This window comes from Lycium barbarum, chromosome 11 (assembly GCF_019175385.1).
Source record: "Lycium barbarum isolate Lr01 chromosome 11, ASM1917538v2, whole genome shotgun sequence".
Lineage (NCBI taxonomy): Eukaryota > Viridiplantae > Streptophyta > Magnoliopsida > Solanales > Solanaceae > Lycium > Lycium barbarum.
The window spans coordinates 76,419-103,482 of record NC_083347.1 but is presented as its reverse complement, the minus strand read 5'-3'; the positions used below and the strand labels follow the sequence as shown (position 1 = coordinate 103,482).

General features: G+C 35.6%; 1 protein-coding gene and 1 non-coding gene across 3 annotated transcripts; both read left to right on the top strand.

The window, feature by feature from the left end:
• Positions 1-529: 529 nt before the first annotated feature.
• Positions 530-15,755, top strand: LOC132616913 (uncharacterized). Of its 2 annotated transcripts, XM_060331676.1 has the most exons (8): positions 573-809; positions 885-1,101; positions 1,193-1,327; positions 1,656-1,878; positions 4,203-4,389; positions 13,652-13,836; positions 14,480-14,617; positions 15,410-15,755. In XM_060331676.1, exons 1-8 carry the CDS (start codon positions 731-733, stop codon positions 15,536-15,538), a joined length of 1,293 nt encoding a protein of 430 aa, XP_060187659.1. In that variant the 5' UTR covers positions 573-730; the 3' UTR covers positions 15,539-15,755. The 2 variants fall into 2 exon arrangements, with proteins under 2 accessions (XP_060187660.1, XP_060187659.1); XM_060331677.1 differs by lacking the exons at positions 4,203-4,389; positions 13,652-13,836; positions 14,480-14,617; positions 15,410-15,755 and adding an exon at positions 2,590-3,258 and having other exon boundaries at positions 530-809.
• Positions 15,756-24,370: 8,615 nt separating this feature from the next.
• On the top strand, positions 24,371-24,443 carry TRNAF-GAA (transfer RNA phenylalanine (anticodon GAA)). Its single transcript has one exon. It is a non-coding gene; the product is annotated as a tRNA-Phe (tRNA).
• Positions 24,444-27,064: the final 2,621 nt, after the last annotated feature.

Genomic DNA, 27,064 nt, shown 5'->3' with positions numbered 1-27,064 from the left:
GCGGTATATATAAGGTACTCCTTCCATCCCAATTTATATGAAATTGTTTGACTGAGCATGAAATTTAAAAAAGAAAGAAAGGAAGACTTTTGAATCTTGTGCTATAAAACAAGTGATACAATATCAAATGCGGAAGAAACACCAAGATACAAAGGATAAAAGATAAACACAAGAATGGAGATAGTTTCAAACAATGATTGTATTAAAACCTAAACCCCTTCTCATACAGAATAGTACGTTATTGTCATTGAAGTTCGAACTTATGCTAGTTCCATCCTCATATTTAAACTCTAAGACATAAACTTACAAAAAATTATAAATTTGGATTATATCCTAAATAGCTCCCCTCAGATTGACCATATGTGCTCTCTGTCATCCGTTAATTTTAACTCGCGGGCTAAGATTAAACTAAAGCTTAAAAGAGAAGAAAATATAAATTTATATCCCGCAAATAAAATTATTTATCTTAAAGGGGAAAAAATTGAAGACTAAACACAAAATAGAGGCAAAAGTGTAAATGACCCTTAATTAATTGGGTCGGGGGGCCAGATTTGCACTTGTGTGCCTATTTGTCCTTCAAATGAGTTGGTAGAGGCATCATAATATACACCATTTATGCCAGCTATTGATTTTAAAGAGCAGGCCATTTGAATGGCAAACCGTGCAATTCCTTGTATTGGATAAAGAAGAGAGTGAGAGAGATAGCAATTGCAGGTAGCGAGGGGCCGTTATGCTTGTTAGTGGGCGCCTCATGCTCAGGTCTCTATCTCCCTCGACCCCTCCTACCCTTGCCTCTAACCACTCCGCAGGTCTGTAAATGAGCAATATGTGCCTGTTCCTTACTTACACAATTGTTGCATCTAATAATGTGATTAAATAAATAGGTGTTGCAAAAGTAGTGCTTAAAAAGGGAAAGACACAACTATTTAAGGATGGAAGTCCGATGGTTTACAGTGGTGCTGTTGATAGAGTAATTGGTAGACCACCACCCATCACTGGGGATATTGTCCTCGTTGCTGATGGCTCCGAGAAACCAATTGGCTGGGGTTTTTACAATTCTACATCTATGTTCCGTGTCCGCCTCATGCAGCTACAAGACGAGTTACTACTACTTAATTACTATCCCTTCCTTCCTTTTTTGTTCCTATACACACACTCATGACTCACCACGTACCTTGATTGGTCTATGCAGAGACCCTTCTTGCGCCCTTAATGCAGAAAAGCTACTCGAAACAAGAATTGTAGCTGCTGTTAAGTTGCGTCACAATCTAGGCCTTCCTTCTGCTCATACAAATGCATATCGTCTTGTTAATAGCGAAGGAGATAGGTATGCATTTCCTTCATCCCTCTCCTTACACTGAATTGTTACTTCTTACCTATGGACCTTATTGTTACTAATAAGTCACTCTTCGTGCAACTTTTAAAATTCATAGAGCCAGAGCATGCAGCTAGATGCAGGTAGCGGTTTTTAGGACAAAATCTGCAATTTATGATGTCTGTTAGAAATACATATCCCAAGTTTATATGGAGGTTGTTAATGTCTTGAATTATTTTCAACGATGAGTTCAATTATCTTACGTGCTCAAATTGTCATTCAGTTACTTCAATTGCAAGAAATTTGATAGTTACTTATTACAAATATTATCCGACGACAGACTATCAGGCCTTATTGTTGATATCTTTGGAGATTTAGCTGTAATAGCTTCATCAGCTGCTTGGGTGCAGACATACCAGCACCAGATAATGGATTGTTTGAGTAGATTAAATAATATCAAAAGGATAAGCTGGAGGCCAACTGTTGAAATCTTGAAGGAAGAAGGCTTAGATCTTTCTGATTTGAAAAAACCAGATCTAATCATACCTCAAACTATGGTTAAGGTGAGATCTATATTCATATGGATGTGTGCCTTTCAGAAATCAGTTTTTTTTTTGTGAGCTAAAAGCCTAAAACCAATAAAAATATTTGTTTTGCTCTCATGGAGGTAATAGGAAAACCAAGATAAGCAGTATGATCCTATCTGACATGAAATCCTGTTAGCATATAAACGTTAGATGCTAGGATTTGCAAAAGTACAGTGTGAAATCCGACCTTTGACTTTCAGAGGGTATCTTGTGTTGTTAAGGAGGCATCCAAGTCCTCCTTTTCATTAAGCTACTTCTGTACTTTCCCGCCTTTGTGTGGTCATAAGAAAAGAATCAAAATATGATTGAATACTAATACCATAGCATCATAATGAAATTATTTGGTGGAAAGAATTTGATGAGAAACATTATAGGTTAAATATGAAAAAACCAATTTAAATCAGTATATATGAATTTGAATAATAAAATCATATATAAAAACCCAACATGAATTTAGTGGAGGACCAGGACACTTCATAATAAGAGGAAAAAATTAATGTGATAAGAATTTTGCATCTAAAAGTATAATATGATGGAGAAAAAATTAACAAATATTCATAAAAATGTCAAGTGAAGTATTGAGTTTTATTGAAACATAATGTGCAAGCTCTCTTATCTTGTTAAAGTGGCCTACTTAGTCCAAAACTAAATTTTACAGATTAAATATTGTAATATATAATCATCTAGGATCAAAATACTTCTAAGAAGATATATTGGAAGCTTGTATGGAGAACCAGACAGCCTCTCAGAGTTACTTGCTTCATTTGGACTGCACTGAAGGAAGCATGCCTAACACAAGACAATCTTAGGAGGAGAGGTGTAATCGTCGTTAACATGTGTGCCATGTGCAAGCAGGCCAATGAAAGTGTCAACCATCTATTTTTGCACTGCCCTGCAGCAGCTAGACTCTGGTATTTCTTCTACTCTATGCTTGGTCTCCAATGGGCAATGCCTTTCAACATCAAAGATGCCTACGCTAGCTGGATACTCTGGAGAGTTGACAAATCCATTAAAAGAATCTGGAGAATGATTCCAGCAGTAATTTTTTGGAACCTATGGAAGGAGAGAAACAGTAGATGCTTTGAAGGAATCTCAACTCCTATTTGCTCCCTAAAGTCTAGGTGTTTAGCTACTCTTTATAGTTGGCATTTTTTTGCTCCTGTAAACAGTGTGGGTAACTTTCTAGATTTTGTTAGCTCCCTTTCTCTAGTTCGGTAGACATGGACTATCTTTAGATTGCTTTTCTACAAGTTTTTGCTGAGTCTGCTTCATGTTTCTGTTTGAAGCAGCTTCTCACCTATCTGTAACCTTGCATCTTCTTGATGCTTTACTAATGAAATTTTATTACTTTACCAAAAAAAGAAGATATATTGGGCCTGGAAAATTTCAGTAATTAACAATACCTCAGTTAAAATGCATTTGATTCATGTCACTCGGTAATCCACAACCAGAATAAGGACAAAAGAAAAAGTTGCTAAAAACATAAGAAAGAAGGCGCCTAAAGTTTTTCTTTTTGGGTCAAGATAAACAAATTACATTAGATAGGCATCAAGCAGATGCAATGTTAAAAAGATAAATCTAAATCTTCAACATATATCTACATGAAGCTAGATTGGTGAGCAAAAACTGTGCAAACAGTCAAAAACCTATGCTACCTTAGAAGCTCTGCTAAATAAGAGTCTAAGGAGCCAACAAAATCCAAAAAGTTATCAACACTGTTTACAGGAGTATGGAAATGCCAATTAAACAAACTAACTAAGAAATTTCCTTTCAAAGAACTGGTAGGAGTTGATTTCCATCAAAGCATCTATTTTTTTTTTTTCCAGATACACCATTCTTTCAATAACTCCATTCCAGATCTCAATAGACTTGGACTTGGCCCCAAGTGGTAATCCCAGATAAGTGGTAGGTAGAGAATCAGTCTTGCAACTTAAGATCTCTGCCAGAGCTTCTAGGTTGGGAACTGCACTGACTGGGTAGATTTTGCTTTTGAGCTTGTTAATGTGCAATCCGGAGATGGATTCAAAGACCATCAGAGTGATGTTGAGATAGTTAATCACAACTTCTGCAGTAGTTTGCGACTGACTCTATGATTTGTTGTATATCTGCATTTAATATGTGAGCTATGCCTCGCACTGGAAAAAAAGGAGTTTGAGAATTAAGAGTATCATATCCTTTAAATTTAAGAAGTGGTTGCAATATGGATATCCTTTTTCAGTTGTTGTATGAACTTTCCTGTTAAGTATCAATCGATGCTGCTGAAAGATTTGTTAACGGGTTTAATCTTTTTTCTGGTTGAGGTTATGGAGAATCAAATTTCATATTTGATATCCTTGGATGGCCAGAAGACCGGGTTTTATGCCGATCAACGTGAAAACCGTTCCTTCTTATCTACCATTTCAGAGGGTCGTAGAGTTCTTGACATATGTTGCTATACTGGAGGTTTTTCTCTGAGTGCAGCATATGGTGGTGCTTTGGATGTTATCGGTATTAATTACTTCCATTGTCTTGTCAATTCTTATATGCAAATTTAATTTACTACTTTGCATGTGTAACTCATGCAATAAGGTAACAACAATAACTACTACTCCCTCTATTCCAAAATGTTTGTCTGGTTTTGACTTGGCACAGAGTCTAAGAAAGTAAAGAAGACTTTTTAATATTGTGGTTGTTAATTAAAGATATGTAGAATGTACCAAAATGCTCTTTAATCTTGCGGTCTCAAATATGCCATGTGGAAAGTTGGAATTTAAGAGTTGCCAGAAAAGAAAAGAGACATTTTTTTTGAAACGGACTAAAAAGGAAACTAAGACAAACATTTTGAAATGGAGGGAGTACTATTATTGGGGTAATTTCTGAGATGGTCACTCAACGTTTATTTTATTGCACAATAGTTGCCCAAATATCATCGGAAATCGCTAAACAATTTTTTTGTAAAAGAAAAAGTCACTTGATTTAGTCTAGATATCATACAGATAATTGTCCAGTTGTCCACTATCACCATGTCTGCTTTGTTAACTCCTAATAACTTACTGATAATATGCGCAAAGTCACGAAAAATAGTTTAGTGACTTCGGTGATAATTAGGTCAAGTTGATTGACTTTTTCATTACAAAAAATAGTTATAGTAACTTTGGCGCAATAAAGTGAAAATTGAGTGATTTTGTTCTTTGCTTGGTTTTATGCTTTAACATAGAAATGAAAATTGTAATACCTAATCTTTTTCTAGATAAATAAGTAACATTATAAGGTCTGGGAAGGGTGGGGTGTACGCAGACCTTACCCCTACCTTGCGTTAGGTAGCGAGGTTGTTTCGGATAGATCCTCGGCTCAAGAACAGCGTTTTCAAGAACAGGTTTGATAAATACAAGAGTAAAAGCTATAGTGAAAATACAGTAGAGAACTACTTCTCTAGGCAACGAAAATAGTAAAGATAACCCAAGTAAAGAAACAACAATAATAATACAATTGAAGAATAAGATAATAATAATAATAGAATAATCATAATAAAATAGTAAGTAGAAGAGGGAGCAGACAAGGTGCTCTAAGCTAGAACCATGCTCTCCCACGGGAAAGAGAGAAATCGCTCGACCTACCTACTAAGCCTCTATTCTAATCCTCGACTTCCATGCTTTCCTATCTAGGGTCATGTTCTCGGTGAGCTGAATGTGTGACGTGTTATGTCATGTCATGTCTAATTACCTCTCCCCTAAGTTACGCGGACTCTTCAAAAATGTTGACGGGTACGTGTCGGATCCTCATCTCCGCTACATTCATTTTCTGACCGTGTGAATTTTTGGCTGACCAACACTTTGCCCAATACAAAGTTGTTGGTCTAACAACCAGTCTATAGGACTTACCTATAATTGTTTTTTTGAGAAAGGTAACAGTATATTCATCAGCACAAAAGATCCATGAGTCTAAAATGTATCTACTTACAAGGATTCCAAAAACTCTAATATTGACTCAGACTCCTCTACAAGATATTCTTTACACCAGAGATGCAATGATAAAGTACAATTAAGCTTGATCTTCTGTAAAGAGTTTTGGCTGCCCTCAAAACAGCTCACATTTCTTTCTTTCCACACTGTCCACCAAATAGAAGCTGGAATGGCTTTCTACCATTTCTTGTTCCTTGCTTTGCTCCCTGCTGAATTCCAGCACCTCAACAGGTCAATTGTATTCCTTGGCTTTACCCATTGCACCTTCCTCAATGTCAAGAACAGCTGCCACAGATGATCAGTCACTTTATAATGGAGGAACAGATGACTATTACCTATAATTATTAGAAGTAATCATATCTGAAATGCAAAAAAAGGCTAAAAGTTTACTATATTTTGGAATTTTTTTTTTTTGGATGAAGTAAGTGGTATTAATCAAAGGCATCAAGTAGATGCAATAATTACAAGAAATAGCATTTGAGCTTACAAAAAGAAGACTGGCTGGCTGTACAACAAATATCTAAGCCAAAACTAATGAGCTAGTAAAATCCAAAAGTTGATCTGCATTACCTACAGGGACCAATTTGGTCCAACTAAACAAATTGGCAATACACCTTGCTTTCAAAAGACCTAAAGGTGTTGACACCCCCTGAAAACATCTCCTATTCCTTTCTAACCAGATACACCAAAATATACAAGCTGGTACCATTTCCCGTTTGCAAGCAAATGCTTGTAGAGTCCTTTTATTAGGTTGTCTTGAATTTATGTTTTTTTGGCCCATTTCCCATTTGCAAGCAAATGCTTCAAAGCTCAACTCCACGCCTCATAAAGTTAGTACATTTATGTTGATCAATGTCTGACCACCAATTCACAGGGAGGTAACCTCCTTCCTCATAATTTGGTGTTAATTCAAGTGTGTTGGACATTCTTCATTTAGAACCATGCTCGATGGGGTCTATTTTCTCTCTCTTGGGAAATGTGTAGCTTTTATGATTCCCTTCCAATTCCCCGCTTCCGATAGTGCTCTCGGGCGGTAACATTACTCCGACAATCTATTTCTAACATGTTTTTCGTACTCTTTTCTTTGTCCAACACTCTTTTACGTAATCCTCATTCTTTTACTTGTTAATACGTATCCATTTTGTCTGTGATGCTATTAATCTGACTCTATACAATTTCTTGGTTCTGGACTAATCACCGGTCACCGAGTAACTTAAGCCTACATTACGGTGACGAGAAAGGTGGATATGGTGAGTTAATAAGAAAGTATGGAGAGAGTTTTCATTTTTTTTTTTAAAAAAAGGTATGGGTAGAGTTTGTGTTTTCTCTGGGAAAAATCTTTTGAAGTAGTGGAAATCTGTGACAACTGGAATGAAATCATAGAAAGAAGACAGAATTTTATGAACAGAGTTACATTCAATAGACTTAATGTTTTGGGTCTATGTAGGTGCATGAAGTTGGCAACTGCGGGGCAACAATAAAGCCACGATCATTATCCCTGAGATTAGTAAAAATGCTGGAGGGCGAGATTTTGTTGAAAAAATCAGAAAGTTTGTTATAGAAAGGGTGAAGTAGAGAAATGAACCACGAAAGATTAATAGTGAATGGAGCTATAGAAGACTGGCCAAAAGATGAGATCAATGTGGTGAAAGACGATTTGCTTGATCATAGTCAGTTTCGAATTGGAACGAACTCTTTAAGGAGTAGCGTAGAATATCACTGCAGATGTTTTGTGGGTTCCTTAAGGAATTATATGCAGAAGCCTCCATGTCACATAGATACAACAATGGGCCAATAAAAAATGGAGAATCCCGGTAGAAGTCAAGGTTATGGAGCTGAATGATAAATATTTCCTGATTGAATTTCCTTTGAGGATGGAAGCTGAAAGAATTAAGATGGGAAAATAGAAGTTCAACGATAAAGAGATTTCTCAAGAATGGTGGTCACCTGGCTCAATCTGTACTCGAAGGAACTGTGAGCCAGAGAAAGTTTAATGGGTTTCATGTCTTCAAAAACTCAGAGCTATATCACCGTGTCCATGAATTGCCTAACCCCACATAATAACATATCATTTACGGATATCCTTCTCTTTCAATCCACTAAAATCCAAGCTCGTAGACTCAATATAGCCATATCCTGCATACAAATAAAGCAAAGCATTAGCAACCGCTGCATTCAAATAGAGACCATTGTTCAAAATATTATCGTGAATCTTCCTCCCTGGCTCTAGTACCCCAGTTTTGCTTAAGCAAAAAGAGCAGAGAGAATAGTTAAACCATTTGGCTTTGTGTTCCCTCTTCCACCCTCTTGAAGAACAAATCCAAATTCTTTGGTGCCATTGATACGCTCAAATTACACGTAATAAATAGTAACCCAGCTAGGTTGGGGTCGAATCCCACAGGGAATAGGGTGTGAAAAGGTTACTAATGTAGTTGAGTACTTTCTTGCGGTCTATTTTTGTATTCCGTTGAGTTTGTAAAAGATTGTTTGTTTACTAACTATTTTGCTTTGCTTGTAATAGAATGGATTAAAGAAATCAAGGTTGTGTCCCCCTTTAGATGGAGTGTATGCTATGGGTATTGATCTTGATATACTTCTAATGGACTGTTGTACGAATGCACTTAACCTCTAATTGAATTCCTAATTAAATTCCTCTTATTTCTAAGTGAATCTATTAAACGAGGGTTAACCCCCGAGCTCTTGTTACTTGTTCTAGCCCAACCCTAACTTATTTTCCCAAATAAAGCAAGGTTTATGGCGTAGGCTAATGTTTGCAACCAGCCAACCATCAACTAGCATTGAAGAATGAAGAATAAGTAAACCCTAACAACCCATTATGCATATATCAACCCCAATTCCCAATCACATAACACCCATTATTGGGTTTACGACCTTAGTATTAAATTTAGCTACTTATATTGAAGAACGAACAACAAAATATTAAAGAATTCATAATGCTTACGTATTGAATAAAGATGAAGAAGTTGTAATCTGTCTCAAAAGCTTATAAGCAATAAAGTATTCAATGCTATGAAGTCAAAGAATAAAGTTTGACAATGAATGGTACATAAAAAACTCCAGGACAAACTATTTATAAGTTCTAAAAAACGCAGAATTACAAACTGACAAAATTGCCCCTGACGGCATAAGATACGGTCTGTACAATGAAGTACGGACCGTATATCAAAATGCGATCACTGTACTCCTCAGCTAGGTCAAGATATACGAGCAACTTATACTATTATGAAGTACAGTCCGTATCTATCTTCCTTCAGTTTTCCATTCTTCAAAATACGAGCCAAGATACTGCCCGTATAAACATATACGGTCCGTAAAACTCAACGTATTCCTCATCATCAAAGTTTGAGTCCGTTTCTTGCCTCTGCTAAATACGAACAGGAATACGACCTGTATAAATATATGCGGTCCGTATTTCCTTGACCGTATCCATAGTTCTTCAAGTTCAACTCTCTGGTCCTTTGCTCACTTTTATACGATCAAGAGTACGGCCTGTACAAATATGTACGGTTCGTACTTCTCCACTTTATGCAATTTCCTTATTTTTGTCCTTCAAACCTCCAATTACCTGAAATACACAAAAACACATCAAAACGACACTTGCTTAAAAACAAGTAAAACTTCTTGTCAAAAGGCATCAAATGTGCCATAATTCTATGACACATTAGCAATCCATTTATTATTAACCCCTGAACCATATCTGTCCAAGATACCACATTCTTTTCCAAGACCCTGTATTCTGCTCCGGAATTTTCTCAAACAACGCCAAGGTCTTACTCAGGCGCCCAATTTTACAACACCCAGTTATCACAATGTTCCACAAAAGCACACCTCCACCGTGGTCGTTAAATGCAGCATTGCCGGGAAAGAGGCTTTGGTACCATTCGTAACAGACTAACCTTAGCTGGGCAGAATTTTTGAGAGGGACATAAGTTCTGTAACATTTTTTTCTTCAAAAATGGAACTTTTGCCTCGCTTGCCACAAGTTCGGTAGAAATTAAGTTATGCGGCATAAGTTATGTAGTTTTTTTCATATTATGTTGAGTGTTGAAAGTTTTGTCTTTTCTGGCATAACTTGTGTAGGATGCTATGATACATATGCCGAAGCTAAATGCAAACTTTGCCGAGCGAAATCTGAACTTATGCCGTTTCTCACATTATATTGATTGTTGAAAGTTTTGCCTTGTTCGACATAAGTTGTGGGATGTTACGATACACATGCCGAAGCTAAACATAAATTTTGCCGAGCGAAATCTAAGTTATGTTGCGCCAAAAGTGTTGAAGAGCAGGATTAAAGACCACAAATTTGCGGGGCAAAAATTAAAGACTACCCCGAAATAGGGCATTTATGCGAATGACCCCTCAAATTCGGGCAATTCGCGCGAATGCCCCTATCTTGGGGGTGGTCTTTAATTTTTGCCCCTAAAATCGCTGGTCTTTAATTTTTGTCCTTCGGCACTGAAGTAACAAAAAAGTGGCCGAAAATACGCTTGACATCAAAAAAAAAAAAAAAGAAATTGGATCTACGACCTAATTTCGCAAGGCAAAAAAAGAAACTATGCCTTGTCCGGCATAGTTCTGTAGAAATTAGGTTATCCATCATTACTTCATTTCTACAGAAGTTATACTGGACAAGGCAGAACTTATGCCGGACAATGCAAAGTTTCTATAAATCTATAAATTGATTCAACAGAACTATAGTAGTTCTCAACAAAAATAAAGTGCAAAGTACAAGAAATTGGATTTTAAAATGCTAATCTAAACCAAGAAACTAAGTCAAGGCTGTGATCGCAGCAATAATGAATGATTTAACAGTCTTTAGAAGGAGAAGAATAGGGAAGAGAGAGGAAGAGTTAGAGAGACAGTTGAGAAGAAGAACAGAGTCAGTTGAGAGAGAATGAGATTTCTGTTTTGATTCTTCACTGCCTTAAATCACATTTCCTCTCTGTTTACATTGATAACAGAGATAATATGCCAAGCTGTAGCCATGTGACATTCGACCAACTCACGTGTAACAATTGAGATCAGTATTTGATGAACGGTGCAGAAAACCCTAAACCTTCTAGAGTTGCAATAAAGAGGCAGAGAAAGATATTGGCTTGTTCCATTTGCTATTTTCTCTGTTTTCTTTCTCTGATGTTGCTTTAGTCACATGCAGGAAGATAATACACCCATATAGTAACTAATTCTTAGTTAACAGAATTAAAAGAAACCCTCGCTTCTTGCTTCCCCACTGCTCTCTCTTATGCGCACTATGCACTTGTTTCATTCTTTGCACTTCACATTGAGCGAAATCACATTTCCACCGTCATTGAAAGCAAGAACGATAGACTCTCACTGCTCTAGTTCAAATCAGTGAGTTTGTGGACTTGTTCAAGAACGCAAGCTATATTTATCTTATTCCACAGGCTTGTATCAGAACTTCTGTTTAGATCGTACGTGCTATTTTTGTCACGACCCAAACCGATGGGCCATGACCAATGCCCGAACTGGACACCTGTATACGAACCTGCTCGATATGATCGGACCGAAACTGGAAACAATATGGCAATCTGTAACAGCATGCTGTAAACTCATCATATCATACATCGAAAAGAACCTGTCTCTTGAGAAGCCACAGCTAACCAAACATAACAAAATATGCAAGCCGATAAGGTTGCCACTATGCACGGGAATATCCAAAACGAACTACATCTGCATAGCTGATCAAACCGTATATACGCAACCCACATATGTCTACAGACCTCTAAGAGTATAACAAAGCCTATGTCAAAGGATCTGTACCAAAACGACTCAAGCTCTGGAACACTAGAGCCCTCCAAGCAGCTGAGCTGAAGTCCTAAACCGGAGGATCACCAAACTGAGTGTCTGTACCTGCGGGCATGAAACGCAGCCCCCGAAGATAGGGGGTCAGTACGAATGGTGTACTGAGTATGTAAGGCATGAAATCAACATGTACATACAATCCTAGAAAACATTTGAGACATGTCAATGAATGGGCAAAATAAATGCATCAGTACAACTATATCAAAGAAACACATATATCCATAAAAATATCACAACAAAGGCCACAGCGTCACCCCCTGTCAACTGTGCCATACATATACACATCACAACAAAGGCCACAGCGTCACCCCCTGTCAACTGTGCCATATATACACACAACAAAGGTCGCAGCGTCACCCCCTGTCAACTGTGCCTTATATATATACAACAAAGGTCACAGCGTCACCCCCGTCAACTGTGCCTTATATATACATGAAGAATGAAAATGAGTGCAGTGCATTACAAAATGAAATAATAGAATTCTGTAATGTCACAAAATAGCTATATACATATATTATACTCATGGCATGCATAGGAGTTCAAATAAAAACTGTCGCTCTATCCCACCTTGAAGGAACAATTTATAAGGTGAGATCAACAACAATGAAATTAATCGAGAAAATCATGAAATAGCTTAACATTTTTACATCATCGTTGAAATCATATTTGAGACCTTTAAGCATAAAATCATCCTCAACGTAATCCTCATAAACATTCTCATTTTTAACATCATAAGAAGCTTTAAGAGTCATAAAATTCTAGCTTTTGAAATCAAGGAGGTTATGGAAACACTTATGGACTCATACCATAGGAATCATGCCTTTGAAAGAAAAGGGACGAGCCTTAACATACCTGTTCAGCCTCCAATTATCTACACTTATTCGTCCGAGCTCGCAAGTCTACATTTAAGAGGATTCACACAATCGTTAGACTCATCGTAGTATATTTGTGCAAAGCTTTCAAGTCAAACTATTTTATATCCTGTTGAAAATCGGGCATCATCTCCCCTGCTTATATGCCTAGCCCGGAATCTCAATTCAGCAACCAATAACAACAACAACAATACCAACATCAATAACATCATTTCCAACACCAATATGTACCATAAAACAGCCCACAGGCTGTTTTCCAACTTCCATAACTAACCAACTACACAATTATTTAACGACCTTGTCTCCGAGAATAAGCCTTAAATAATACCAAAAGAGAAAGATTCATACCTTTTTTCTTGTTAAGACAGCAATATCCTCAATATCCACGCTAAAATCCACCGCAAAACAATACTAGAATCACAACCATGCGTTACCCGGACCTAAACCACTACTCCGCTACTTGAAAATTGCTCACTTTTTGATTCCCTCACTCTCTCTCTTCAAATTTCTGGAATTTTCTGGGAAAATCTGATGAAAAAAGGGGGTTATTACCCTTTATATAGGGGTCAAATTTGGGTCGGGTTCACTGTAGCAAGTCGGTTACTGTAGCAGGCGTTTCTGCTCTGTCAGCCAAACTTGTAACGTCCATAATTCTCTACTCCGATGTCCTATCGACGAGCGGTTTGTTGCGTTGGAAACTAGACTCGACGAACTTCATTTTAGGTTTTTGTTTTACTTCAAAACACTTCATATGCTAAGAGATATTCGTCCCTCAATTTGGACCAAAATTTTCACGCGAAACTTTACTCATCCTTTCTCCAAAGTCGTACTACTCCATTTCTTGCACTCATTTTCTTATAAAACCTTCTGGTATACCTTATATACATCCTTCACTCATTAAATGTACTTGATAATGCTTGCTTATATTTCGAAGTGGTTTTACTACCATAACTCAACGTCCTTACGTTTCAAATTTGATAAATGCTTCTTCGAAGATGCGGGGTGTAACAATTTTAACCTTGGTACTACTCTGTAAGTTTGCGTCTGGTGCTCTAGTCTAATGATGAGTTAATTCCACTCCTTGGTTTGAAGGTGTTGATACATCATTGCCTGCGTTGGAACTTGCCAAGGAAAATGTTGCATTAAATGGCCTGGATCCTGGAAGGATATCTTTTCTGCGGCAAGACGCAACTGAGTTCATGAAAGCTGCTGTTTCTAGAAATGAATCGTGGGATATAGTTATATTGGATCCTCCTAAATTGGCTCCTCGGAAAAAGGTAATTTGAAATGTTTTGTATATGGACTTCAGTATTGATGTCTTGTTTCTTGAGAGCTTAGTGATAAAAACTCTATTCAGATTCTAAAAGAGATTTGCATTTGCTGTGTAGAGTTTAGACATTGCTCGATTTCTCGATTCTGGTAAATGAATTATTATGTAACGCATTGGTCTTGGAAAGTTATGTGGTAGCTCAAGCATTGGTTGTTGGATCACATGGCTAATGGACTAGAAGAATACTTTTCTAAAAAAGAATGGTGATCAACTTGTATATCGAGGACCAGTGCATGCAATCATTAACTATTTTAAAGTAACTCATGAAATTATAGAATATGACACGTAAGTCACTTCCCAAGAAACTAGGCAAAAAAAAAAAATCTCAATGAGATGGTGAGAGGAGAAATGATGCCATAGAACATCTGTACTTTCTGAATATATTTGGAAATAGCATCCTGGTTCCTAACTTCCTCATTTGCGAGGACAAGTCATATTTTCTCTCTGTTGTATTCGATTCATCAATTTTATTCCGTCTCAATCTGCATTCCAACCAATTGGAAGGAAAAAACTTCTCTATGACATTATGTTACTTGTTTTAGAGCTCTTTCATTTTGTAGTGGTTTTCACTTTTCTGTTACTTAATCCAGGTCTTAAAGAGTGCGTCTGGAATGTATAGGAATTTGAACTATTTGGCCATGCAGTTGACAAAAAGAGGTGGTCTCCTCATGACCTGCTCATGTTCTGGAGCTATGACCCAAAGTGGACTGTTCTTCCGCATTCTTCAGGCAAGTTAGATTTTTTATTTAAGGACTAAGATATATCAGATACAATTTGAGTTTTTGATGAACCTATGAAAAAGTGTTTTGAATAGTTTTCTGGCAAAAGAATTTGTTTTTCAATAACTATTTCTGAAAAAAAAGTTTTTGAAAATTCTTCTCCCCTCAAATTTGCAATTTTGTTTTTATTTTCGGAGGAACGACTATGGTTGTAGACTTGTAGTACCAAAGCTATAAGAAGGAGAGATCCAAATTCAGTGACTGCATAGTTTTTGCACCCAAATTCCATTTGATGCCCGAATTTTAATGTCTGCTTAACAGTTTTGTTGAAATACAATGTCATCTAGTGGAACAGTAGGTTTTCAGTTTCAATTTTTTTTTTCAGTTTCAAAAAAAGTAGGTTTTAGTGAGTCAATTTCAACTTTGACAATTCTTGCTCTGCCTGTTTTCCTTGATGATGACCATTAGATTACTGATAACCATGTCACTGAATGAAGCATCCTCTCTCATTGTGCAATTTGTGCCTGCATGAGCACATTTCAGGTAAAATAACAGAACTACACACACACCTCATTAAAGACATTGATCCACCAAATGAAGCTTCTATTCAGCAGCAGAGATATTTTTCTGTTATAGAAAGCTCATAACTGATCTCTGTCGTAATTAATGCAGCCTCTTTCCAAAAAGAGAACCTGTTAATTTTCTGTTGTAATTCCAAAGTGAACTGTATATTAATTTCTTGATCCAGTCCTTCAAGAAACATAGCTTGATTGATGTGTTCTCTGATTTGCTTGCATTTAGGGTGCTGCGTCAATGGCTGGGAGGAAAATCACTGTTGTACGTCAGGCAGGAGCAGCAAGTGACCATCCAATTGATCCTGCCTATCCTGAGGGAGCATATCTCACGAATATCTTGCTTAGAGTGCTGTAGATGTCGTTCTGTATATCGAATGAAACCCCTTGTTTACAAAAGGCTGAATCAATTTTAGGACTAATCGAATCCCTAAAAGAATTAGGCAAGTTCAAGGTCTACCGGTTCCAAAGAGATTAAATGCGTTCCTTTTTGTTTCTTTTTTGTTTATCGCTTTTCCGCATTAGTCCTATTTGTATTGGCTCCCTTCATATCGTAACCTCTTCATCCTTGGCACCTCGCCTTTTCTTAGTTACTTTACCTGTTGACGGTTGAAGTTGGTTGCCGCTAATCGGATTGTAAACGAAGATACAGCCCTAAATGAACGAAATAAATAGTTTGCACATCGTCGCCTTGAAATTCTCTTTAGTATACAGCAGATAATGCAAATGTGAGGACTCTAAAATTTCCCAATAGGTACTTACTTTTGGGCATTGTCTGCATGCCGGCGTCGCATCAGAGGACGTGATTGAGTCAGGGAAGTTCTTCCTTTACACTTTGGGCTAAGAGCGTTGAGGCCATTTGAGGGTAATCTCCCTAGTTGGCTTGGTTGTTGTGCGAGTTGGGCTAGAGACTAAGCTATCCCAATGGAAGACACATCAGGAAAACGTAGTTGGAGATGTAGAGATTAAACGAGTGGAAAATCTTACTGGACTTGGTCGACAGGAGTAAGTGTAATTTGTTTAAAGGGCAATTCGCAGAATTGCCTTTTTTTTTTTGGGGTGGTATTTAAATTTTGCCCCTCATATTTGTGGTCTTTAAATTTTGCCCTTCGGCTAAAACCCATAGGTTCCGGGTTTGAACTCTCGCTCAGTCAAAAATTTTAAAAAAATTTGCAAAGCAGAGTTTAAATTTCGCTCTGCCCCCTCCGACAGACTTTTAGTCATGTTTAACTAAAAGTCTGCCGGAGGGGGCAGACTTTGCCTTGAAGCATATATACGTATATTTTTTTTTAACTTTTCAAGGTAAACTTTTAGTAATGCCTTAACTAAAAGTGTGCCCCATAAAACATAACTAAAAGTATGCCCTATAAGACGTAAGTTTTTCTTAAGGCATAACTAAAAGTTTGCCTTATAAGGCAAAGTTTAAATTTTGCTATGCCCCCTCCGGCAGACTTTTAGTTGTGTTTAACTAAAAGTCTGCCCTCTCCGGCAGACTTTGCCTTGAAGCATATATATATATATATATATATATTACTTTTCAAGGTAAACTTTTAGTTATGCCTTAATTAAAAAGTGTGCCCCAAAGACATAACTAAAAGTATGCCCATAAGGCGGAACTTTTCCTTAAGGCATAACTTAAACTTTGCCTTCTATGCCTTAAGAAAAGTTCTTGTCTTATGGGGCATAATTTTGTTATGCCTTAACTAAAATTCTGCCCCATAAGGCATAACTAAACTGTGTCTTAGGAAAAATTCTGCCTTATGGGGCAGACTTTTAGTTATGCTGGATCCGACATAACTTTAGCTTTTTCCTTAAAGATTGTATGCTGGATCCGGCATACACTCTCCCAATCCTGCTTGGCGAAATTATTTTTTTATTTTATGCCTGAGCGGGGGTTCGAACCCAGAACCTCATGTATTCGCCCACCTTTCCAAGCAAAGGACAAAACTTAAAGACCACAAATATGAGGGGCAAAATTTAAAGACCACAAATTTGAAGGAAAAATTTAAAGACCACCCCAAAAGCAGGGCAATTCGCGCAAAAAAATGTTGTTTAAATTGCTTCTGCTCCATGGTTACGGCTTCTTTGGATGGTTATTAGCATTGATGTATCTAGGGCTGTACAAATCAAATCGCACCAAACCGACAAGCCGAATTAAATCGGGAAAAAAAATCCTACTAGTGGCTTGGTTTGATTTGGTTTGGTGTTGAAAAAAAAAACGACCATTATAGGGTTCGTTTGGTTTTAACTAAAAAAAGTCAAATCGAACCCAAACCGACCCGGTTATATGTATACTACTTTTAAATTATTTTATACATAAAAATACTTAATAGAATGTAATTTATTAATACTTTTTAAATGTTTTTCATAATTTTTGTATTTTTACATTCAGATTTGGACTTGATTTTGTGAAATGGTCCATATTTGAAGCCCATATAAAGAATACACAGAAAGCCCAATAAAAAACTAAATGAAAATATATATAATGTAACAAAAAAACCTTAGGACTATAATACATTTTCTCCTAAAATCAGAAATCCCTTTCCTTTCTCATTTTACATTTTTTTCCCTCTTCTCTTTCCTCTCAAATCAGCAATCCTGTAAGGCTCCAGTTATTGTTGTTCCTCTTGGTGTTTTAAAATCGAATCAGATCAAGTTTGAACCCAGATTATCTGAATGGAAGGAGGCTGCCATCAATGAACTAGGTGTAGAGATTGAGAATAAAATTATTCTACACTTTGAGAAGGTGTTTTGGCCAAATATTGAGTTCTTGGGAGTAGTTGTAAAAAGCTCATATCAATGTTGTTGCTTTTTGAATCTTCACAAGGCCACTGGTCAAGTTTGTGCTTCAAGTTTATTATATGACATGATATTATATTAATCCAAATGACCTGAATGATTTAAAAAATATTTTGATATGAATATTTTGTATCTAAAGAAAGTAGTTTTGAGGAGGAAGTTTGCAAATTATCGAGCAGATTTTGTTGTATGGTGTTTTCATTAAATACAATGAAAAATTCGAGAAACCCTAAAAAATCAAAAAATACCCGAGAAAAATCGATATTGAAAAACTCGATTTTTATTGATTTGGTTTAGTTTATAGATTTAAAAACCCGACACAAATGATTTGATTTGGTATTTAAAAAATTCGAACCAATTCGGTCTATGTACACCCCTAGATGTACCATAATATTAGTTTCTTCCAATTAATAACACTATTCAAATGACTACTTCAACAAATTTCTATAAATCCTCTTAGTCGTTCTCATCAGCTTCTTCTTTCGGGTATTCCATTTGCTCCTCCAATTTGAAGGTGGTCCCGCTGGAAAATGTTGAGTTGTCGGAAAATAAAGTCGACGGTGTAAATGTTTGGTAAAGGAAAGATAAAGATGAGAGTTATCTTTTAAAAGAAATTGATTTAAATTGTTTATTGCAAAGAGACTGGTCCATAGTCAAATGAATGGCAAATAAGCAAACGCGTTTGTGTAGTGTGCATCTTTAAAGAATTTGTGAAGTTATTTTGATAATTTTCATTTAATTTAATTGGGAGAAATTTTTACTACTTTATAGAAGAGCCGGTTTCGTCGTCCGTCATCCATAAAAAAAAAGGTGGGTCCCATACTAAACACCAAGCAATATAAAAAAAAAAGTGGAATCCACCATCTCCAAACTCACCAAAAAGAAAGTGAACACCATATTAACAAAATCAAACAATATAAAAAAAATAATTACTTTTTCATTTTTATTCTTACTCTAATAAATGTGAAAAAGAGATTAATGTCGTAAAAGAAAAAATAATATCAAATAGAGATTAAATAATGAATAAGGTAAATTAGTCCAATTATAATGTTAATTGACGTTTCCTTAAAAAAATCATGCAAAAGACAACATGACAAGTAAAATGAGCTAAACCGAAAATATTTACCAAAAATAAAAAAAAATAGTAGCTTTTCAATAAATAGAAAATCAAATTTCTACTTTGTTTCGTTGTAAACATGTAAAATTAATTTAACAATTTGAATTAGAATATCAAAATTTGATAAAAATAATAAGTATTTTACACCTTTAAATTAATCGAATTAAAATTGAAAGTAATAACTGATGCTTAAATATTGCTATTGTTTTATCTCAAAGAGAAGAAAATAGTTTCCTTTTAAACAAGTCTTCTCTTTTAAAAAATATTAATAAATTTTTGTAGACCTTGTATTCATAGTAAACACTAATATAATAAAGTTTTGGATACGGAACACAAACTACAATGTTATATTAATCGTGTTTTGAACATAGTATATATATATATATGTGTGTGTGTGTGTGCGCGCGCATAAAAATAGTGCAAACTAATAATGTCAAAAAAAGGGGCACCCTATATTAAAAAATCAAACAATATTCATGTAATTTTCAAAGTATCTCATTAAGTCAATAATGATGGATTCATTGCCACATGCGCATCAACCCATTAGTGGGAGCAAATGAAATTATTGTACAACAAAAAAGATGGACCCCATATTATTGTTTTTCTTCAAAAGATTAAGTAATCAAATGATACAATTTTTTTTCCACATTAGCCTGAGATCTAATCTAGTTATTGAACTGTTGTATTTGTTATTCCGCCATGTCATTTATTTGTTATGTTTACTAAAATAAATATACTTAAAATATTTATATTTTAAAATAAGATAAAATTTAATTACTTTTTCATTTTTATTCTTACTCTAATAAATGAAAAGGGATTAATGTCGTAAAAGAAAAAATAATATCAAATGGAGATTAAATAATGAATAAGGTAAATTAGTCAAATTATAATTTTAATTGACATTTTCATAAAAAAAATCATGCAAAAGACAACATGGCAAGTAAAATGAGCTAAACCGAAAATATTTACCAAAAATAAAAAAAAATAGTAGTTCTTCGTTTAAATAGAAAATCAAATTTCTACTTTGTTTCGTTGTAAACATGTAAAATTAATTTAACAATTTGAATTAGAACATCAAAATTTGATAAAAAAATAATAAGTATTTTACACCTTTAAATTAATCGAATTAAAATTGAAAGTATTAACTGATGCTTAAATATTGCTATTATTTTATCTCAAAGAGAAGAAAATAGTTTCCTTTTAAACAAGTCTTCTCTTTTAAAAAGTATTAATAAATTTTTGGATACGGAGCACAAACTACAATGTTATATTAATCGTGTTTTGAACATAGTATATATATAAATGCATAAAAACAGTGCAAACTAATAATGTCAAAAAAAAGGGCACCCCATATTAAAAAATCAAACAATATTCATGTAATTTTCAAAGTATCTCATTAAGTCAATAATGACGGATTCATTGCCACATGCGCATCAACTCATTAGTGGGAGCAAATTAAATTATTGTACAACAAAAAAGATGGACCTCATATTATTGTTTTTCTTCAAAAGATTAAGTAGCCAACCATAAAATTAATTTAATAATTAGAATTAGAATCCAAATCAAAATTTGATAAAAAATAATAAGTATTTTAGACCTTTAAACTAAAAATTCTAGCTCCGCATCTGATGTGAAATATCTCCACGTCCAACCATTTGTTGATTGCCTGAGCATAAGCGTGAAGGCCAAGACGCTGCTGGTGGGTTTTGTTTGCCTTCCTTTAATATTGCTTTAGAATCGGGTGTAAGAAGCACTAATACATCGCTGCAGACAAAGGTAAAATCGGATCCAATTCCACTGCTGTTAATGTAGTAATGCTAAAACTAAAGGAGCAGACAGGCTTGAATTAATAGTATTAATAATACGTGAACAATGGTCCAACAACTTTACTAAAAGCTGGAGTGTCATCGTGGACTTTGGAGTAACAACCAGCAACAAAACAAAGCTAGCTATCACAGTGGTTTCCTCATGTGTAGTTGTCTTCTTGCACTTCAAAACTTTTGTCAGTAACAGGAAACCTTTTTCTTTCCCATTGGGTCAAAACAAAACAAAAAAACAAGCGTCATGGCAAACGCACCTACCTACGCTTAGTCGCCGTTGTCAATCATTACAATTGCAGTTCAGATTTCTCTATAATCACAACTACCATTACCCGGCTGCAGAGCACATCAACAATACTATGGATTCATGATACGCTCAAATTACATCTAATAAATGACATAACGCTGATGTTGTCAAATATAATAACTCAACTAGGTTGGGTCGAATCCCACAGGAAATTGGGTGTGAAAAGGTTATTACTGTAGTTGAGTACTTTCTTGCGGTCTAATTTCATATTCCATTGAGTTTGTAAAAGGTTACTTGTTTACTACCTATTTTGCTTTGGTTGTAATAGAATGGATTAAAGAAACCAAGGTTGTGTCCCCTTTTAGATGAAGTGTAATGCTATGAGTCTTGATCTTGATATACTTCTAATGGATTGTTATAAGAATGCACTTAATCTCTAGTTGAATCCCTAATATTTCCCAATAGTTAAGGACTATTTTTCTTTATGATTTTCCCAAATATAAAAGAGTTGATATGAAGAACAGCTAATATGTGCCAAGTAAATTCCTCTTATTCCTAAGTGAATTTATTAAATGAGGGTTAATGTTTCGAGTTCTTGTTACTTGTTCTTACCAAACCCAAACCTATTTCCCAAATAAAGCAAGGTTTATGACTTAACGTTTGCAATAACAACCCATTATGCATATATCAATCCCAATTTCCAATCACAGAACACTCATCATTGGGTTCACAACCTTAGTATTAAGTTTAGCTATTCATATTGAAAAAACAAAAAACATAATATAAACGAATTCATAATGCTTACTATTGATTAAAATGAGATGAAAGTAATTGTCTTATTCTCCAAAAAAGCTCCAAAAACTATGAAGTATTCAATGCTAAGAAGAATAGTAATGATACCTGACCAAGAATCCTACAAAAACCTACATTAGGTATTTATAATGGTCCAAGTCGTGGAAAACATTGTGCCAAAACTGGCCCCGTCGGATCAACATACGGACCGTAAATATTATACGGTCCGTAGATCTAGACTGTAGATTCTTCCTTCAGTTTGGGACTTGCTGTTGCTGACTTATGGTGGCATTTACGGACCGTAAATCATCTACGGTCCGTACTTTTCTGATGTGAATTCTTTCTCAACATAGCAGCTTCTGTTACTGATGTACGATAGAATTGACCGGCCGTAAATAATATACGGGCCGTCTTTTTGCTCCGTAAAGTCACAACTTCGGTCACTTCTATTTTTGCACATCTTTTTAGCTCTTTTCACGACTTTCCCTGACTTTCGCCATAAACACACTAAATACTTGCAACATGACAAAACACATCAAATGACCCAAACTTGCTTGAAAAAGAAGTAAAACTCGCCGTAAAAAAACATCAAATGTGCCGAAATTACGCGGCACATCAACACCCCAACAATACCATACTACCAAAACTGCGGTATAAAAAATTTTGATTTCGGTATGGTAATCCGTATCTACCGGATCATGCCCACCCCTACCTGTATTCCACTCTGTAAAAGCAACCGTCCAAATTGAGAGAGTTTCATTCAACTCATTAAACCTTAATAACGACGACTGCGGGGAAATTCAGTAGAAATAAAAGTTCTCACGGAAGAGGAGACTGGAAATAATGCCTTCCCTTCGTGCTCGCCGGACGGAAGCATGTTTTATTCCGTTCAGGCTGTTCCGGGCGCAAAAATCTGTATATTATGGACGCTGTTAAGGGAGAGCTAGAGGGGGGAGAAATCTGTTAGCTAACAGAAGGACCATGGATTGATACAATGCCAAGCTGGTCACCCGACAGAAAGCTGATTGCATTTTCTTCCAACAGGCACAATCCGGATAACATCAATTGCTTCAGCATCTACGTTATTCATCCGGACGGCACAGGTCTCCGGAGGATCTATGTGGCAGGGCCGGATGAATCTGAAGAAATGGATAAAGAGAGATTTAAATCATGTATGCTTTAGTAAGGACTGCGAGTTGCTCCTGTTCACGGGCAAATTGAGCGGAATGACAGCAGAACCGGTATCGGTGCCGAACCAGTTCCAGCCGTACGGTGACTTATATTTGGTGAAGTTGGATGGGGATGGATTACGACGAGTGACGTAACGGATATGAGAATGGAACTCCGGCGTGGCATCCCTTTGTTGTGCCTATGACTACGGGGGACACAGAACGGAGCATACTAGTAGGAGATAAGTTAAGGGGTGAATTTGATGATGTACTAAGGATGAATTATTGACATATAGTAGATACAAATAAGAGTTTAGTTTAGTCGTCCTCTACGTCTTTTGCTGCTCGTTCGTGAGTTCAGATTTCATGTTGTTTGTATGGGCTGCAGGATGGAATAAACATTAATGCAGGCTTTGTAATAACAGTAAAGGATGAAGAATTTGAGGTATTTTGAAACAAACCCGAATTCTCAACACAAATATATATATTCAATGATAACCAAATAACAATTGCAACACTCAAACTATTGAATTACAATATGGATTATACTGAAATAATAAGTAATTAAGGATAGAGATAAGAATGGAGATGAGAAGATAGACTAAGAGAACGGGGATGAGAGGAATAAGCATAAACCGTTCTATCTAATCCCGGTCCTTTTTAACCAATTACAAATTGGGCCTGGATCCCAATAAAATTTCCCAACATTTTAGTCGGCCCAATAATCTCAAGTGGATCAGTTCTATTTATTACTTCTAGCCCATAGCCCTTATGTAGTCAACTTGGTTCATAACATATTTACTTATCTCGTGTTATGACAAACCAGACTAGCCTTGTATGTCATAATATTGCTAAGGAGAAAATATATGTTGCATTTAATCATACGTCAAAAGTTCCAGGCAAAAGATTACCGCTAATGGTCCCTGGGAAATGGAAATAGTTAGACATAATCCTTTACAGTTTGGATATAGGAAAAGGATCCTCTCAAGGTTTCTTTTGTTTTAAAAAAAACTGTAACGGGGCAAAACCGATTGATCCTGCAATTTGATTTGGCACGAAATTCCTCTAGGAAGTATTAGATATTGTAAGATCAGTAGATAACAATTCCATGATACTCTGCAAAAAGAATTTTAAGAAAGGGGTAGCTTAAGCTTGTCCTATATTTCCCTGTGCCGTCATATTGTATGGCATAATTATTATACCAATGGATGTTGCAATTAAATTCAAAACAAGTACCTTTCATAAAGCGGGGACAGCTCAGTTGGGAGAGCGTCAGACTGAAGATCTGAAGGTCGCGCGTTCGATCCACGCTCACCGCAACTGTTATGTTTTCGAGAATTTCCAAATTTCATAGGTTTCAGTTATTTGTTATATTTTTTTTTTCTATATTTGTGTCCATGCATAATCATATCCTCAACCGATGATAACGTCCATGCTTTCAACGCTATCTTAGACTTAGATTTGTTTTTCATCTATAATCTCTCTAAATGAACTTTGCAGTTCAGTGAATTAACTTCTGCCGCTGAGATGGTGAAAACAGCAGTATTCTTGTTCTTCAAAATCACTCTATTTGGGTTTTTCCAGTTTAACTTCAATTTTAAGTCCGGAGCCTAAAAGGTATAAAAATACACGGTATGAATCAAAAGGGATAGCCTTTTTAGTTACAGACCAAAACGGATATAACGTGTACCAGTCCACGTTATATCCCATTTTTTTTTTCAATTGTCAAACTGATCATGGAAAAATTAAAAAAAAAAATTAAAAGATATAATGTGGACTGATTTGTATAACGTGGATCAGTCCATGTTATACCATTAATATATATATTTTTCTCCCCAACGTTTTACAAAATAGGAGTCTGGAACCAAAATGCCCCAAAAAAAATCATTTTGAACCAAAATACTCCAACAAAAAAAATGTTACAAAAATACCTTTAGTATTTTACGGAGACGGAGCCGTTAAGTGCTTTAGCGCAGTATTTTACTGGGCAAAAGTTTTTTTTTTTTTGCATAGCGCAGTAAAATACTGCGCTATAGCGAGCACTAAAACAAAAGTGCCTGAAGTAAGTTTTGTTTGAAAAAACTTAGTGTTTTTTTCCATACTTTGACCAATGATTAGTCGTGTGTCAAGACTCCGAAACATCAATATTTTATATAGAACCTGATATTTTTTTTTTGTGTGCAATAATGTAGGCTCAATACATCAAGGATACGTAGAGTTCGGATCATCATTTTAGGGGTTGAAAAAGTGTCTGAAGTAAGCTTTGTTTGAAAAACTAGTTGTAAAGTGGTCAAACTTTAGATGGTCATAACTTTGCGCTCGGACGTCCGATTTACGCGATTTTTTTTTTGATTTTGGGTATTTTTCCGAGATCTATGCGGACAAACGACCGTAAGGCGGTTTGGCCGAGCCGATTTTAAAAAAAAACACCTTTTATCCCATTCAAATTCAATTTTTCCCCAAATTGGCGTGAAAATTTCAATTTTATTTACTTATAATATGATGATACGCAATAGATTTCAACGTAAAAATCTCGGGGTAATGTAGCTGTGAATGTCAATTTCACTTCTGTGGTTTCAATTTTTAAAAATAAAGCTGACTAATTTTATCAACATATAAAGTTGACTAAAATAACCTTACAGTCAAACACTAAGTTTTTTCAATCAAAACTTACTTCGGGTTCAGGAGCGCGGACTACAACTAGAAGGAGGAATGAAATGGATATAGCTCCTGCTCGCATGGCTAGAAAGTGTTGTACGTGCAAGCAAATAGGTCATAACAAGAATCGCTGCCCCAACAGAAATCAATAGGTGTTGTTGCTTGTTGGTTTTTATGTTTTTTCTTAAGTTGTACGATCGTTGTTTCCTTATGTAATCTTTCAAGAATATATAACATGTCTTGTGCCGTTTAATAGTTAGTATGTAATTTAACATTTACTACTCAGTTAATGTATGACGTTTATTTAACTTATATTTTATTTTTTATTTCTGTTCGCATATATAACACATATTTAATTATTGCATGTGTTATAATATTTATTTGAGTTAATCACTGAAATTAACTATATGCTTTAAAAATTAAAAAAAATCAATAAATTTTTTTTTATTAAAAACACAGCCGAATATGATTTAAATAGAGGCAACGTCTTACAAACTATTTGTAAAACGCTGGGGAAAAATTAATGAAAGGTATAACGTGGATCAGTCCACGTTATACCTTTTAATTTTTTTTTTTTTAATTTTTCCGTGATCAATCTGACAATTGAAAAAAAAAATTGGGATATAACGTGGACTGGTACACGTTATACCAGTTTTGGTCTGTAACTAAAAAGGCTACCCCTTTTGATTTATACCGTGTATTTTTATACCCTTTAGGCTCCGGACTCTTTACTAAAAGGTGAACCCACAACTGCATGCCAGGAATATTAGGCATTTAAGTCATCTCTATTTTACTCTTTTACTCTTTCAACATCATGCAACCTATCTGTCGCATATTCATCTAAAAGTCAGGATAAACCTTATCTTGTGGCACATCAAAATGACTTAGATTTTAGCCATCCATAAACATCTTATATTTGCATTGCAGTATTCTTCATTTTTAGACCAAATGTTCCAATCAAACATTAAAGCATCGCAGCAGCCTCATCAATTCCTGATAAATTATATTTTACCTTATTGTGAATCCAATCTCATAAAATACAGGGAGCGCGGACAGCTTGCCTAGCCTGCCTAGTTACTAGGTCCTGGACCGAACGGCAAACTAATTAATCAAACATAATAAATATGTTAATCGCTAGAAGGCACATTCATACATCACATTAGACCCTACATAGATGCATACGTTACAGGAACAAGAACTTACCGTACTATCAGATTCATTGGGGTAAAACCAGCTAGATCCATAATCCAACATTTCCCACCTAAAGGGACGGAATATGTAA

Coding starts and splice junctions, on each gene's coding strand:
- LOC132616913 (XM_060331676.1), top strand. CDS start 731: ATGCTTGTTAGTGGGCGCCTCATGCTCAGGTCTCTATCTCCCTCGACC. Junction 4,390..13,651: donor TGGTGCTTTGGATGTTATCG/GTATTAATTACT, acceptor CTTGGTTTGAAG/GTGTTGATACATCATTGCCT. Junction 14,618..15,409: donor TGTTCTTCCGCATTCTTCAG/GCAAGTTAGATT, acceptor GCTTGCATTTAG/GGTGCTGCGTCAATGGCTGG.